The sequence below is a fragment of the Nipponia nippon genome, unplaced genomic scaffold, assembly GCF_047370975.1.
Source record: "Nipponia nippon isolate SJK-2023a ecotype South Korea unplaced genomic scaffold, ASM4737097v1 scaffold_5, whole genome shotgun sequence".
NCBI lineage: Eukaryota > Metazoa > Chordata > Aves > Pelecaniformes > Threskiornithidae > Nipponia > Nipponia nippon.
In genome coordinates this window covers 22,072,314-22,087,778 of record NW_028262369.1, presented here as the reverse complement: position 1 = coordinate 22,087,778, position 15,465 = coordinate 22,072,314, and the positions used below count along the sequence as shown (strand labels likewise).

At 37.4% G+C, this 15,465-nt stretch overlaps 1 protein-coding gene across 6 annotated transcripts in view; it reads left to right on the top strand.

The window, feature by feature from the left end:
* MIER1 (MIER1 transcriptional regulator) overlaps positions 1–15,465 on the top strand; it is a 42,884-nt gene that overhangs the window by 23,889 nt on the left and 3,530 nt on the right. For all 6 annotated transcript variants that reach the window (XR_015698567.1, XM_087730339.1, XM_087730340.1 and 3 more), the window contains 9 exons: positions 1,237–1,404; positions 3,932–4,064; positions 6,262–6,326; positions 6,636–6,708; positions 10,027–10,178; positions 10,765–10,846; positions 12,201–12,295; positions 12,818–12,945; positions 14,643–14,782. Coding sequence is in view for 5 of the 6 variants with exons in the window: in XM_087730339.1 (XP_087586465.1) it covers positions 1,237–1,404; positions 3,932–4,064; positions 6,262–6,326; positions 6,636–6,708; positions 10,027–10,178; positions 10,765–10,846; positions 12,201–12,295; positions 12,818–12,945; positions 14,643–14,782 (1,036 nt within the window). In the remaining variant the exon portion in view is untranslated. The remainder of the gene's footprint in view (positions 1–1,236; positions 1,405–3,931; positions 4,065–6,261; positions 6,327–6,635; positions 6,709–10,026; positions 10,179–10,764; positions 10,847–12,200; positions 12,296–12,817; positions 12,946–14,642; positions 14,783–15,465) is intronic.

Below are 15,465 nucleotides of genomic sequence, written 5' to 3'. Positions count from 1 at the left end.
ATTTGATCTTGTGAGAGAGATAATTTTAAAATGCTCTCTGAAAGTTTCTGCTCTGAAAAATCTCGTTAGGGATGCCATATACTGCCCCTGAAGGCTGGATACTGAGGTATTAAAAATAATAAAGTAATTTGCAGACGCCGCAATTAATAATTTTATTAATAAAGTGAATGCAATTGATTACAGTTTGTGAGCCACTAAATTTAAGAACTGACTGTATCATTTGAAATGTCTCTTCAGAGTGGGCAGCATTCTAGATACAAAGATTTTTAAATATGCACATATTTTAGCAGATTTGCTTCCAACTGTGGATGGTTTTGTAGACAATTAGCTTTAAATGTACATGAATCTGTAGACGTTACTACTATCTTTACCTGGATATCAGGTGAACCTGAATATAAGGTGATGTCTCATCCCCATCCAACCCCTCATTTTTTGTTTTGCCCAGAAAGGGGAGAGGTAGAGAGAGATGGAGAGGTGGATTTTTGGTGTAATTTTGTATTCAAAGCCACGATTGTAGAACTGTGTGGAATTGTCCCCATAGTGCAACTCCCCAAACGAAGATTTAATTCCATGTTGAAGCCAGGTACTGCAAGTTCTGGTCCTTATTCTGTTGAATTCCTGGAGACACTGCAGAAATCACTGCCTTGCACTAGGACAAGTTCCTGCCTGCAAAAACTGTCAAGATCTTAGCTGTCTGTGTGAAGCTGTTGCTGCTGACACGCATTTTATCTGTTTTTTCCACAAATACGTACAAAATACTACAATTTTTTCAGGTAGTTTTTGGGCAGTAAAGGGAATTCCAATAAGGAGTGTGTTTGCTCTGTGTACTGAAGGGGTATGCTGTAACCGGAGGTAACCTGCCACATTGCAGTGCTTGTGTTTTGGTCAAATAGTAGTAGACAAGTACCAAGGGAGGGGTGGGGCATACAGCCTTTAGGTGCCATTTTAATGAGCTTTATGGCCCCTTTGAGAGATTGGTGGTACACGAGGTCTGCTATAAATTTATAAAGGATTAAGAAATAGTTCTGCTTCATAAAAACCCCACATTTTTCTTAGGAGCCGAAAATTCTATTTTTGACTGTCCATTCATTTTGGAGCGGCCATTCTTAGTATATCTGATCATCATCTATCTGTTTTTGCTGTTATGTTTAACATGCACACCTTTAAGCTGTAGAGCAGATGTGGGATACAAAATATTTTTGCTAAAATCTCAAACTTTGTTTGGATGTTTATCAGGAAAGTGATATGCCAATCCAGGAGCTACTTAGCCGTTATGGCTATGATGGTACCATTCCACTCCAAGAAGATGATGATGATGAAGATGAAGAAGAAGAGGAGGAGGAGGGAGAAGATGATGATGATGTTGATAATGATGACAACAGTGGCTGTAGTGGTGAAAACAAAGTAAGTGTTTACACTGATTTGAAACTGATTTTCATACAGCCGTTCTGTACTAGGCAGCCACTCAAGATGCCAGATCATGGCAGAAGTAATTCACAATATAGTTGATTTCAGATGCTTTGAGTACTGAACTCTGATGTTTATTCTTAATTACCCATCTGTATTTCTCTTCATTGCTCTTAATTTCATCTGTATCATTCCAAACTGTTGCTGCAGCAAATTAGGGTACATGTATACCTATAGCATCATGTAAAAAGGGCTTGTAATTGTCCTTCAGAAATAGTCTGACTTCAAAACTGAAGTTGTAAATGCCTGAAGGCACCTTTATAGATATGGCTGAATACTTGTTTCAAGATGAAAAGCTGATCTACTGAAACTGAACAGTGAATTGTGGAATTGAATTAAATGTGTCTCTGAGTATTGGAGATGGCTGCAAGTTTTCTAGCTTTAGTATTTTAAATTGTATTTTCTTCAGCCTGGCAGCCCTGGTTGTACTTAAATTGTTAACTGAATCTAATGCTTCAAATATCTTTGCAAAATGTATAGTTTTGAACTTGGCATCTTTAAAATCCTGTTCTGTGTGCTGTTAAAATAAATTTTCTGATTTTAGAAGAGTCTTTTCTACTTGTGTATGTCATACATATTTGTAACAATCCTGTTCTGTTATGGGCACAGCTGTAACTTCTCCCTTACGGATGGCATTCAGAGTTGCACCCTGAATTCCATTAAAGTATGAAACCCTTTGTATTGTCAGTAACAAAAAAGCTTAGGCGTTAATGGAAGTTGCGTTACCTAATCTGGCTTTAAAAAGGGTGCATTTTGTTCTTTGATATCTTAACCATGTTAGAATCTCTGGAATGCAACACAGAGTTGAGGAATGATATATCTGATTCAGAAAATGAAGTTGTTAGGATTTACAAACTCCCTTGACAGATGCTGTAAAAGATTGCTGTTTGTATGGGTTGAATAGTTCAAAAAGAAGAATGATAGATGGTTTTATTACTTCCGAAAAGGTTTGAGAAGCTGGAGAGGGGGAGAAGCTTATATAATATGAAGTATTCAAAATTAAAAGACACAAAAATGGTTTATTTTGTTGAGCATGGTGGTGTTCCTGAAGTCTCACTTTCTTCTTGTGTCCTTGCTTCATAATTACTTCCTGACGCAGCTTCCATCTTCTGCGTTCTCATGACCTCCTCTGTAGTTCTTCCGTCCTGTTACTAGCTGATTTAAGATGCCGCCTATCTTTTCTCTTAAATGGATGAAATCTCAGTGTCTGTCACTGCTGTTAGCAGCAAGATGAGTCATCTTTGTCCCTCCGTAGGGCACTAACACTTCGTAGCGTGCTGCAGAAGCAAGTGCATTCCTGCCTACCAGCAGCAATGGTTCACAGTCTGGCACCGTAAGCACAGCCAATGGGTTAGCCTAATTACAGACTTGGCACTGTGGCTGAATTCAATGTGTGTGTGCACCTATTCTACCCCAGTTTTGATAGGGTTGGAACAAAGGTGGTGGGGAGGACTGGGCACAAAGAGAGCTAGCTAACCTATTGTGATTGTTTGCCTCAGGGTACAAGAATGAGAGCTCTGAAATGCTTGTGTGCTCTTAGCAGAGAGACAGTAAAATACATCTGTGGGGGTGGAATAATTTTATAAATCATTCAGGCTTTCTCTGCAAGTGCTCATCTTTCTACAGCTTATTTAGCTATACTGCACTTAGCAATTTTCTATTTTTAATCTGCTTTATGCTGCACATGTGATAATACTCTGGTTGCTGGTAAAGGTACACATAAACATGTGCTGTGCCTCATGCTTCTGTGTTAGAACTAGCAAGTATGAGTGCTTACAATATAGTCATAAAACACATACAAGATATTGACAACATGCATTGAAACAGAAAACACTAATATTTTTTTAACCTTTAACATTTTAATTTTCCTTAATTGTAATAATCCCCATAGTTGTTGTGGTTTATCTTCTAATAAAGAAACTTGTTCTAATTTTTGATCTTCTAATGACTCGATGTACACTTGAGTCTACTGATATGCTTATCTCTGTGGGGTTGAACCACACTATTGACATTAATTTTTATGGAAGGTACCATTTCCATTTGATTAAGAAAAGCATAGCTAGTAAATAATTCCCCCCCCCCCTTTTTTACTGAAAATTCATAAGGAAGGGTTTTAAAGACCAAAGTAAAATTTGAGGTTAAATGAAATTAAATGAAAACTTCAAGGATTTGCTTGACTGATTTAAAAAATTAGGCGTGATATTTAATTGTGGTTCATATTTCTGATTTGTGTGTTAGAGTCTGAGTGTTGAATTGATCTGCTTAAAATCCTGGTCAATAAATAAGATGATGTGTTTACACATTTGTTGTGGCTCAGTCTGGACAGACCACAATCTATACAGTCACTTCAAGTCAGATAAAAGATATCTGGGTTTGATATATTGACAATTTTGGAAAAAATATTGCCAAAATTGTGTTTGTCACGAGAGAGAGCTGATCTCCTGTTTGCTTTTTTGTGTTTAAGGAGGAGACCATAAAAGATTCATCAGGTCAGGAAGATGAGACACAGTCATCTAATGATGACCCAGCACCATCTGTTGCTTCTCAAGATCCACAGGAGATAATTCGCCCTCGTCGATGTAAATATTTTGATACAAGTATGTACAGTTTTGTACCAAGCACAGTAATCTCAATATGATTGACCTTTGGTTAAGAACTGCTCGAGTTAACATAGTATTCTGTTTCTGAAATGTGCATGTTGATACCTATAAACATTTGTTTGTTCTCTTTCATAACACTGCTCTTGATTATCCTTATGCTCAAAATAATAGGCAACAAAAAAGTCCTATTTTTAGCTGAATGCTAAATCTTCTCTGCAGATAAGGGACTCTGTATAAGAACAGTAGATACTCTGTCTTTTTAAAAGAAAGGATTAAATTGTGGAAAAATTTAAATTTCTACAGTTTTGAAAAAGCAAGCTCTCAGACAGTGTAAATCCTTTCATGACACTACTCCGAGTGTTGTAACAGTCCAGTTTATGATCCTGCAAACTGGTTTGTATGAATGTACCCTTGAGAAAAATTTTCTTGTACATGGAGTCCAAGTGCCGTAAATGACTGTTTAGTATGGTGTTACCTTACCATCGTAGTTTCAGCTGCCAGTTCATACTAAGGACATAGGTAAAAATATTTGCAAGTAGAAAATGAACTGTTGCAACTAGATAATTGCTGCATGGTGTGTGATTATCATGACAAGGCCTGGTGACACCAGTTTATGTACTCATTCAAAGAAGGTGAGAGTCCAACTGAAGGAAAAAGTAAAAACTGAAATTTACTAGAAATACAACCCCAGATTTCTTCAAGATCACTAATACAGAAAACAAAAGCAATGAAATGTGAAAAAGACCAATAGATTGTTAAACCTGAAATAACGAAGGGGGAGATAATGAAGAAAATTTGCTTCAAGAATTCCACATTTGGTACTGTTGCCAGCATTGTGGACCGATTATGTTCTCTCTTGTTTTGTTTAAAAATTGGTTTTGCATCCATTTGAGTCTTGAGCTAGTGTTACGTAGCTGTCCCTTTAGACAACTCGCATTTCTGTGGCAATCTTACTTAATAGGATCTGAACCTTTTAGTATTGAGCTATCAGCAGGGCCATTTGGACAACAGATATTTTACCTTTCTTTGATGGAAGTGACTGTTGCTGATGTTTGAATTCCTACTGTTCTATATTTGAACAAACAAAAGTTAAAGCAAAGATTCCTTTTGATGCCTTATTCTTGATACTTTTTAGCCATGACATTGTAGAAATGCCGTTTTCTAATCTGTAGTTTATTTTAATCCAAAAATGCCAAGGAGCCTCAGCATGTAGCTGTGCAGAGGATTGCAAGTATCTTAAATGAACTCTCTTTTTTAAGCATAGCAGTAGCATTAGCACAATGCAAGTGGATTGCATTAGGTTTTGGGTTTTTTACAATGTTCAGCTGTGTACAGAATGTAATTTAATGTAGAAATAATTTTAGTGCTGATATTGTCACATGCTATACATAAACCAGATATTGCAGTTGCTTTCAGTACATTGTGAAAGGCAGCTAGCCTATATCATAGAGCTTAAAATTTTTGTCAGTCCTTATCCAAAATGATCTATTTTAAATGCCGTTGTGCATCTCTGAGCAGTACATCCAAGCCTACTAAATCCCCGTAAGACTGAGAAAAGCACACTTGCAGATTTCTCACACCTTGTGTTGTAGTCTACCTTAAATTCAGTGACAGCTGCTGTAAGGGAAAAAGAACAGCAGTAACAAAGCTAGGAACTCATTGAAAATGGTGTTGAAACCCACATGTGGATGCTGAACATCCACATAAAAATACTTTCAGAAAGTAACTGTTTGTAATGAATTTGGATGTGAATCATCTCAACTGCTTCAAAGCTGGGTGAGGGGAAGCAAATTCTAATTAGGTGGTAGTAAAATTGATGGATGTATTCATTTGTGCCTTAACTTTTCAGAGCCTGTTGTGTATCTTAATCCATTCTAAATATGAACACTGGATGGGTCGTTTTTTAAAGTTGTCAATACTGAAACATTTAGTATTGTCACTAAAACTGCCTTGTGCACTTGTGTGGTGTTAGATAAGATGGCAGTGAGGCAGAGCAGGGCTGCTGTGTGGCTGGAGGCTGGTGGGAGGAGAGGCTGGGCTCATGTGCCCCTGTCACCCTTGCTGCAGTGCCCCCAGGAGCTGGCTGTGACATCCCAGGGCCCCTTGCTCAGCCTGCTTTGCTGGAAACTGGCATTGGCATGCACGGGCCCCGTCACAGCTCATTTTGTGTAAACATTTGAACAATTTCTTGTAGATAGTGAAATAGAAGAGGAATCTGAAGAAGATGAAGATTATATTCCCTCAGAAGACTGGAAAAAGGTAAGTACTAAGTGCGGTTAAAAAAGCCTGTATTTCATCAATAATGAGATGATCTGTTACCTAGTAACACTGAGCTCTATAGATCACCCAAATCCTCTCCAGTTTTTCCCCATAAATATAAGAGTTTTGATAAAAGACCTCCCCAAATAGTCAGAAATCCATTTCCATATAGTGCCTTAAGTGTATTTTTAGATTTTGAACAATTAAAGTGTTAAGGGGTAAAAAAAGATGTGGTCATTCTCTTGTTTGCTAACAAAAAACATCACGGCTGTCGTTGCTTAACTTCTTGTTTCTGTTATTTCAAAACAGGAAATCATGGTGGGCTCTATGTTTCAAGCTGAAATTCCAGCTGGCATATGCAAATACAAGGAGAATGAAAAAGGTGAGACTTAGCACTATTACCGTTACCGTTATGTTTGAAATTATTTTCTAATGGGGAGAAATAAAAGATTTGGTAGATGTCACGTGTCTTGCAAAATAAAAGAGCTCCTTCAAGTGAAAAATAGAACCATCGTCTCAAACTGTAGTTCATCCTGTACTTCAACATCACAGCTTGAGTTTTGGAAGGGGAAAAGAAAGATTATATTGCTGGGCTGTTGCCTGTTGAACCCTTGTATTCTAATTTGGTAATGTACACAAGCTTTCTGTGTAGCTTTTTTAACCTCTTCACCCAGTGTACTTAGTTTATATAAAACAAAATAGATAATAAAGAAATTGTGTTGCTGGAATTGGATTAACGTGTTAAAAGAGGCAAAATGGTACCAGCAGCTTTGATTTTCACAATTTATAACTCTTCAATCAGTATTAAAGAACCTCTTGTTCTACTTTTGGGGTTTTTTCCAGGAACTCTTCCCCCATCCCACAACCAGAGCCTTTGGCTGTATGCTGTCAATATAATCAAGTCAGGAAAGGCAGACCCAGTTTAAACCCAGCTGTGAGCTTAAAAGAAGCAAATTTTCGTGCTAATTCAGCCCATTACTAAGAATTTGTTTACACTGCAGGTCAGTTTGAGACTGTGGCTCTGGTAGTTTTGTATAAGTTAGTTTTTAAACTAAGCAGCACAAAACTCTCTGCCTTTCTAGAATCCGAGTATACGCTCAAGTAGCAGAAGTTGTCTTGCTTTGAGCACCAGGTTGTGGTAGCTATGCTGTAGCCTGATCTAGCTATAAACTGTAAAAAGAGCATCAGTCCCTGCTATTGACTTAGAGCAGGCTCACACTGAAGCTGACACATTGTCAGCTCTGGACTTCATAGCCAGAGAGGTTGAAAAGAATGTAATTTACAACTACATGAGAAGTCAGGAGCTTCCATTAAAAACAGAAAATGGCAAATTAGAAAACATCTGCTTTTTAGCTGTGAAGAAGTTGCCCTTTGCACGCTTTCCTGCTTCTGTCTGAAAATAGAGCTTGAACTATGTGTTTGCCTGAGATGCAGTAAATTATGCTTTACTGGTCAGTCATCTGCTTTTCCTGGTATTTACTCAGCTCTAAATGGCTTCTGGCCTCCAATAATAAAGATAGATATAGCTGCTTTGTGCATTGCAATAACCTGTATAAAACACTTTTTCATAGTCCTGCACGCTACTCTTTGCAGAACAGAGAACTGCATCATGGGCAAAAACCACTGAGGGGAAAAGTTAAGGCTATTCTAGTTTTATGTACCAGTGGGGTTTTCTGTCTTCTGCCACTTCTTTCCTTTCTGCTGTGTTTTGGATGTAATCTTTAACAGGACTCCAACTGGAATATTAATGAAGCTTAAAAAGTTGAAAAATAAATGTCCGAGACTATGTATTTAGTACTTTCATGTACATATCCCATCATCTTAGTTGTTCTCTAATGAAGGGGAAATTCTAACGGTAAAATTCCCAAACACTAAGAAGGCTAGTCCTTTCATATCCAGTTCCGTAAGCAAAAGCACAAAAATGATAGAACTCTTAAGAATAACCACCTTGCTTTTCAGAATGTGTTCTCACATGCTGTTGTGAGGAAAGAATGACCATGAAATCTACACTAAGCTAATTACAGTGGACTGGCTCTCTGAGAAGTATGCCTGGAGACCAAATTAGCTGCTACTAAACAATTTCAGGTTATGAAAAATGTACAAAATTAAAAGATATGTTTTCAGAAGGCTTGGACTTGAAAATTGAAGGATAGCTCAGGAAGGAAAACTGAAAGGTGCTGAAGCTACTTTGAGACTTCCTGACCGCTGTCATTCATAAACATTGCAGTGTACTTAGCTTGCATCATTAAGGGTGGCTTAGAATCAGTTATCAGTTATCTTCTGAAAAGAATTGTTGCTTCTGCTGGAGTTTGTATCCCAAGAAACCTAGAATCTTTTTCTTAAATGAGCAACCAAACATCAGATTAGGACTAGCTTTTGGAAAAAAAAAGCTCCCAGAAAATTGTTGGCAGCTGTTTCCAAAGAGTATGTCGTTTGTAAAATGAAGCTGTCTTTCTTTGCAAGACACTTAAAAATTTTCCTTACCAGTTTTGTTTTTTTATTTGTGGTCTACTTTCATGTTAAAAATAATTTTCTTCAAGTGGAGATGCACCTAGCTGCCACTCTGACCTTTCCACCTGCACAGAATGCTACCGTATCTTCCCTTCCTGTGCTGACCATGCTTTCCCAAGTGTTCGCTCCTTCTTTCTCTTGTTGGGTAAGAGTCAAAGGTGCTCACCGAGCTAATGGAATCAATGTTAAAATTACTTTCTTGCTGGTTTTTGTAAGGTTGTCTTTCACTGAGGACTGAGACACAAGCAAGGTCTGGATACTTTCCTGATTCTGTTTTTTAATAACCTGAATTTTACTTTATTTTGCTGTACTGGTATTTTAATCCTGTAAAGCTTGTAGGTTCTTCAAAATAAAAATGGGAGATAATTCAGAGGGTATATAATTTGGCCATGTTCCTCCCATTAATTTTTGTTTACTATGGCTTCCCTGGTCTGAAAGCTCATGCTCTGAAAAAACAGTGGAGATTTGATAGTGTTAAAATTCAGTGACCTTGACCTGAATGATTTTCTTTGAGAAAGTATTTCTTGGAAGTAATAGGAAGGTCTTAGCAAAGTTTCCTTTCAGGAGCTGTTTGACTTCAGAGTGTCTGGCATCTGGGTGTCATCTTCCCTGGAGAAGTAGTGGATCTTGTTGCTGGCTTTTGCCAGCCATGTTAGCTAATGCTTTTATATTTAGTGGTCCAGACACCTGGTAATGTTTTTAGCACCATTTTTGGTGGTGCGCTTTTTGGTTTTATGTGATTGATCCTAATCATCTTGCAAGAAAGCAGATATAACTGTTTTCTGAAACAGTTTTCCATATCTGCTGGCTGCCATCAGCAAAACTGTGCTACTTAGGGGAAACGCATGCTGGATGGATCATTCGGGGACTGTGTTGGGTAATGCTCCTACCTCGTGATTTGAGTGGCTTCAGGAGGAGGACAGGGAAGGTGGAGGTTCTGGAGTGTCATAAATGGGTCCTAGAATCTAGAGCACTGATTATGCCAGAGATTTGAAGACAATGTGAGGTATAGTATCCTAGTCATTTGGATCACTCTGCATTTGTGAGACTATCTTTTACCTGTCCTTGTGTGTGTTCTGGATTAATGTTGGTGCTCTTCCAAGGTTTCATAATCACTAGCTTTATAAGAGAGAATAAATGTCTATATTGTTGTTTTAGCTTGTTTTTATTTTTCCTGTGGTTAATTCAGTGTATGAAAATGATGACCAGCTGCTGTGGAATCCTGACTTCTTACCGGAAGATAAAGTGATTGAGTTCCTAAATGAAGCATCAAGGCGTACGGGTGATGAGAAAGGCCTAGATGCAATTCCTGAAGGATCACATATTAAAGACAATGAGCAGGTACATAAGAATAATTAGGATTTGTAGTTTAATATTGCAGAATTAATTATCCCGTTATTTTATTTTATTTTATTTTGCTCCCAAGAATTAAAATTGCTTTTGAAACAGCTTTATTATTCCTTGTGGAAATAGAAATGTGATGGGTTTTTTTTCCTCTCAACAAATATTAAACTGTTAACTTAGGCTTAACATTGCTTAATGTATCGGTGCATTCTTTTATATATAAATAATTGTGTATGAGTGAGTTCTGTTCTTTCAGTTACAGATATTTTTAAAGTTGTATGAATGCATACTTTTTTTTTCTTCATATTAAAAAAAACCCAACATTAATTTTACCAATTTATGCAGTGGATGAAAATGTTAAAATACTTTACCTGGATATACTTGGTTATGTAATTAGAGATTTGGAAATTTAAACAGAGGAAATATGTCTTTGTACTATCTTAAATTATATTACATTAATTCAAAAAGTTTATTTTTAATCTTTTCTTAATAGGTGTTAGTGAATTACTAAGTATGCTTCTGTGGCACAACATAAATTGAGTGGTATCTAGAGTGTTAAATGTGTGTCTTTTCATCTTTCTAGGCATTGTATGAACTCGTTAAGTGCAATTTTGATACTGAAGAATCATTACGAAGGTTGAGATTTAATGTAAAAGCAGCCAGAGGTGAGCATACACTGAAAGTTAAGTTTATATTGTTGAACTCTCATTTTATTTGTTACACAGGTATTGGGTTTTGCTGTCAGCAGACTGAGCTTGTAAGCCTTAAATATCAGTGCCCATTTAAATGCAACCTTCAGCAAATCTCTTATTGTTCTCTGAGAGAATGAAATTAGCAAATGTAGTATAAACAGGTACACGCTCAAAGATGGTGTGTAAATTAACTTCCCGTCAGTAGAGCTTGGTATTTGTATCTGTGACTTTAATAAGAAGTTTTTTTAATAAGAAGAAATTTAAAATTATTTCTTAGCAACCGAATTGTGCGTTTCTTGGGCATTTTGTTCTTTGTTCTTCTAGACCTTTTCAGTCATCGAAGGTAATGGAACAAACATAAAATATAAAATGAAATAATTCACAATTCTAAATAAAGGAGAATGAGCAGCTAAATCTTTTATTTAAGAAAATATAACACTAAAAAGACCCTGGTCTTAAAGATGCTTTTGGAGCCTTAAGAAGCATTTCCTATTTTGGTATTGATCTTTATACTCAAAGGAACAAGAAACTAAGAAAAGGCACAATTCACTTTCCTTGCACATTGATCTGTTGGTTCTGCTTTCAAACCTGTGGCTTCTCCAGAGTTCACTGTGCAAATCACAAGACAAGAATGATCAAATAGAGAAGATTAGTTTGTTCTCCCACTATTTTAATCCTTATTTATTCGTGACCTTAAGAATCAGTAACACCAAATTATATTAAGTTCTTAGAAGTGTGGCTGAAAGTTATTAGGAGTTTATTCTGGCTTCAGTGAGGCCAAGATTTCCCACCCAATAGTGTGAGCAGCACAGTTTCTTTTTCTACCTAACTGGAATTAACAGCCTATCATTGCTGACTCTTGCCAGCAGTAAAGATCTCATTCCTCATTCCTTTTCCCCTGCTTCTTCCAAACACCAGCAACCAGTTTGAGTCCATAGTATGAACTCCTTCATGCTGTGTCCTGGCTTGAAGGATACCTTCTTCCTATGATTCGAGGGGCAGAATGGTGAGACTAAGTTTCTAAGCCCTTCTTCCTCTTTCCGCTGCCCAGTTATTTCCCCCGTGCGTCAGGGCTGGAGTTACAGACCAGTTATAACAGTCCCTACCGACTAGCTACTTAATGCAGCCAATTTTCCCACCTACTCACTAGAAGGGGGAATTTTCATTTTTGTACTAGTAAGTGAAATTTCTGGAGGTGGTTCTCATTTAGTCAGCAGATGGTGTAAAAAACTTGAATACCACGTATGTTTTCTGTCACTTAAGCTTTCTTTTATTGGCCATATACTTTTTTGTTAAGTATTTTCTTTATTGCATTTCCTTGCTATAGAAGAATTATCTGTTTGGACAGAAGAAGAATGTAGGAACTTTGAACAAGGACTGAAAGTCTATGGCAAGGATTTTCATGTGATTCAGGCAAATAAGGTAAACTGATTTTTAAGTGCAGGTCTCACATTTTTTTAAAGCAATGTAATTGTAAATAAATTCTTATCCTTAATTTCCTTCACAAATTACCATATTTACTTCTTCTAATTTTTATTATATGTATGTCCAAATTGGTTTGTCAAAATCCAGAATCCTCTGTAACTGTGGCTGTGAACCATAAGTTCAGAAAAGTACAAAAATCCTACTGTGCATACACACAGGAAGATCTGCATCCCTAGAGTCTTATTTTGGTCTTGAATAGACTGGTGAAAGAGACTTGAATATTTCTCCTGAAGCTGTTGCTTGTGGCACCTCACGATATCTCCAGTATTCTTAGAAACACTATTAAACTTTGCATTTCAATTTCTGGGCCTGTGAAATTTTGAGTCAGTGGTTTCCACTATTTCCTATGTTGTATAAAGAAGCATTGACTTTGAATTTCACACCTTTTGATTTAAATGGTAGCTTTTTGCCAAAAATGTATTTAAATTCATCAAAATTTGCATTGCACGTATTTCCTAGGTACGAACAAGATCAGTTGGGGAGTGTGTAGCATTCTATTACATGTGGAAGAAATCAGAGCGTTATGATTTCTTTGCGCAGCAGACCCGATTTGGAAAGAAGAAATACAATCTTCATCCTGGTGTAACGTAAGATGTGCATTATTTTTATGTGCTTTTACGTGCTGGATCTAAATCTTTATTTTATGCTGCTCTAATCTGAAATGGTATGACAACCTAGGGATTCCATAGTCCCAATTTGCAGCAGAAAAACAGCCAAGGTGTAAGGAAAGCTTGCTAGTGCGTATAATGTAATTTCTAAAATACATTTATTTGGAATAAGGCAAACAATTTGCGTTGAACAGCTATTTAATTTAGTTTGTTTTCTGTTTAAATGTTTCACAAATGTAACATTTCTGCAAATATGTGGAATTTTGTGAATGCTTGTTTTACTTTAAATACATGTTTTATACAAAGGTGTTAGTCACAAGTTTCAGGTGGGATTTGTGGTATGTGCTGTAGTATACTCTTGAAATGTATTGTTTGGCAAGAATTCTGGCCAACACAACACCCAATACTAGGGCTTTTTTGGGTGTATATAGCTCCTTTCCCCATTCATGTCTCTGCTAGGCGAAGAAAGAAATGTCTGTGCATAGCTGTGTATTTTCCTCCCTCAAATCTGAGCAAGTGAGCCAATGTATTCTTCTGCCCTTCATTCCAATGCTATGATTTTAGTATCCCACTCTTTCCGCTGATATTCTCCAAGTCTTTTTACTATTATTTTTTCTTCTCATTTGTTCCTGGCTTCTCTGTTGACCCTTCTTTTTAATATTATTGTTTCTTTAAACATTTTAGAACTGTGTGTTGGACCACCGAAGTGAACTTGCAGTATGACATTAAGGGTTGCCATCTGTGGCTTTGTAAAATAGAGTGTTACAGAGAAGCATCCAGAGCTGCTGGATTTTCTTAACCAGTTGTCAGGGACTGTCTGTCTCCCCTTTTTCTTCCAACTTTTTTTTTTTTTTTCCATTTTTGCCCAAATTAGTAGACATTTTTGGCTGTTAATCACTTAAAACATTCTCTGATCCTTTTGCAGTTGACTGCATATGGTGATCAGAAGGAGTGTCGTTAAAGATTATACTTGTCTCTTCTTGAATGCTTTTGCAGATAGATGTGGGAATTTAGGGTGCAGTATCAGTGCCATAATAATTATGTGTGAGGATATGCTGTTTCTGGAGTGAATCCAGACTAATACCATATGTAGAAGGGCTTTACCAACCAGCTTTGTTTGTTTAAATCTTTCATAAGAGATTTACTATTAGTGACCTAAATTGTAGGAGTATAATAGATTTCAGATACGGAAATGTCTTATCTTTAACTCTGAAGGTTTTAATTTGCTTTTAACTTTACTGCTTTTGAGGTTGTATGTGCACAAAACTTATTTACTTTAATGGTGTGTTATCACTGCGGCAGCAAATTGCAAGAGCTTAGTATGAACCTGCCTGAGAGCATCACCTTGAAAACAGAGTCCACAACATCACGACATATTGAAGTTTCTGCTTGTGCATGATCTTCTGGCACTTAGCATAAGCACAGGCTGAATTTATATAGGTTGGCTGCAGTGATTGGTCAGCAAATATGTAGTTGCTGTGGACAAACCATACGTGGGCCAGTTAACGCAGGAGATCTTAAAGTTATTAACTTTGCAAGATAAGTCTGTGCATTTCAAAAGATATAAAATGAGAATTGGTCACACTTGCAGTATATGCAGTGAATATTTTTGTGCAAGTAACACCAATCCTTTACACAGCAAGGGCAATGCTGAATGTGCTGTTTCTGTTGTGTAGAGATTATATGGACCGTCTCCTGGATGAAAGTGAAAGTGCTGCTTCCAGTAGAGCTCCATCCCCTCCTCCTACAACTTCCAACAGCAGCACCAGCCAGTCTGAAAGGGAAGACAGCACAACCAGCAACAGTAATCAGAATGGTAAGTGCGTGACCTCTCCATCCTAAACGGAGTGGCCAAATCATCGCAGATGACAGGCCAAATGAGAAGTTCAGCTTACTCTCTAAAAACAAGTCTAGTTTACTTTTAAATATGGTGTTAGCAGCTTTAAGTTAAAACGTTTTTAAAAAAAGCTACATGTTTGCATTTAGCCAGTGGTCACATACTGAAGATAAATCTCCACTAGAATCTTCCTTTTAAATGTAAACAATCTGTTATTGTCTTCCTCATGCTAGTGTAGTGTAATGCTAACTGTGTGAGGAGTCCCATGCAGGATATTTAAAACAACTGAGATGGGAACTGGGTTATCATGCAGCACACTAGTGCTTCTCCAGTGCTTGGCTCAGGAACACCGTTAGCTATTCTTACCAGACGTGGGGCACTGAAGAGCAGTTAGGATTGGGAGAAGAGCCAGGGCATGATCACTCATGAAGGAAGAAAACCTCAAAAGCAAGGGACAGCTGTTCCGAAGGAGCTGGAATGAAAGCAGTAGCAAGAGGAGGGAGGAGCTTGGGGGCTGAATCAGATTGTGAAAATCAAGTGGAAGCTACAGAAACTGCCCAGGTGAGGACAGTCCACCTGCAGCTTGTACCGTTATGGGATTCCAGGACATTTTCTTGGCTGCTGTTGCTTGCAAGGGCTTCCATAAACTCCGTCATGGTAAG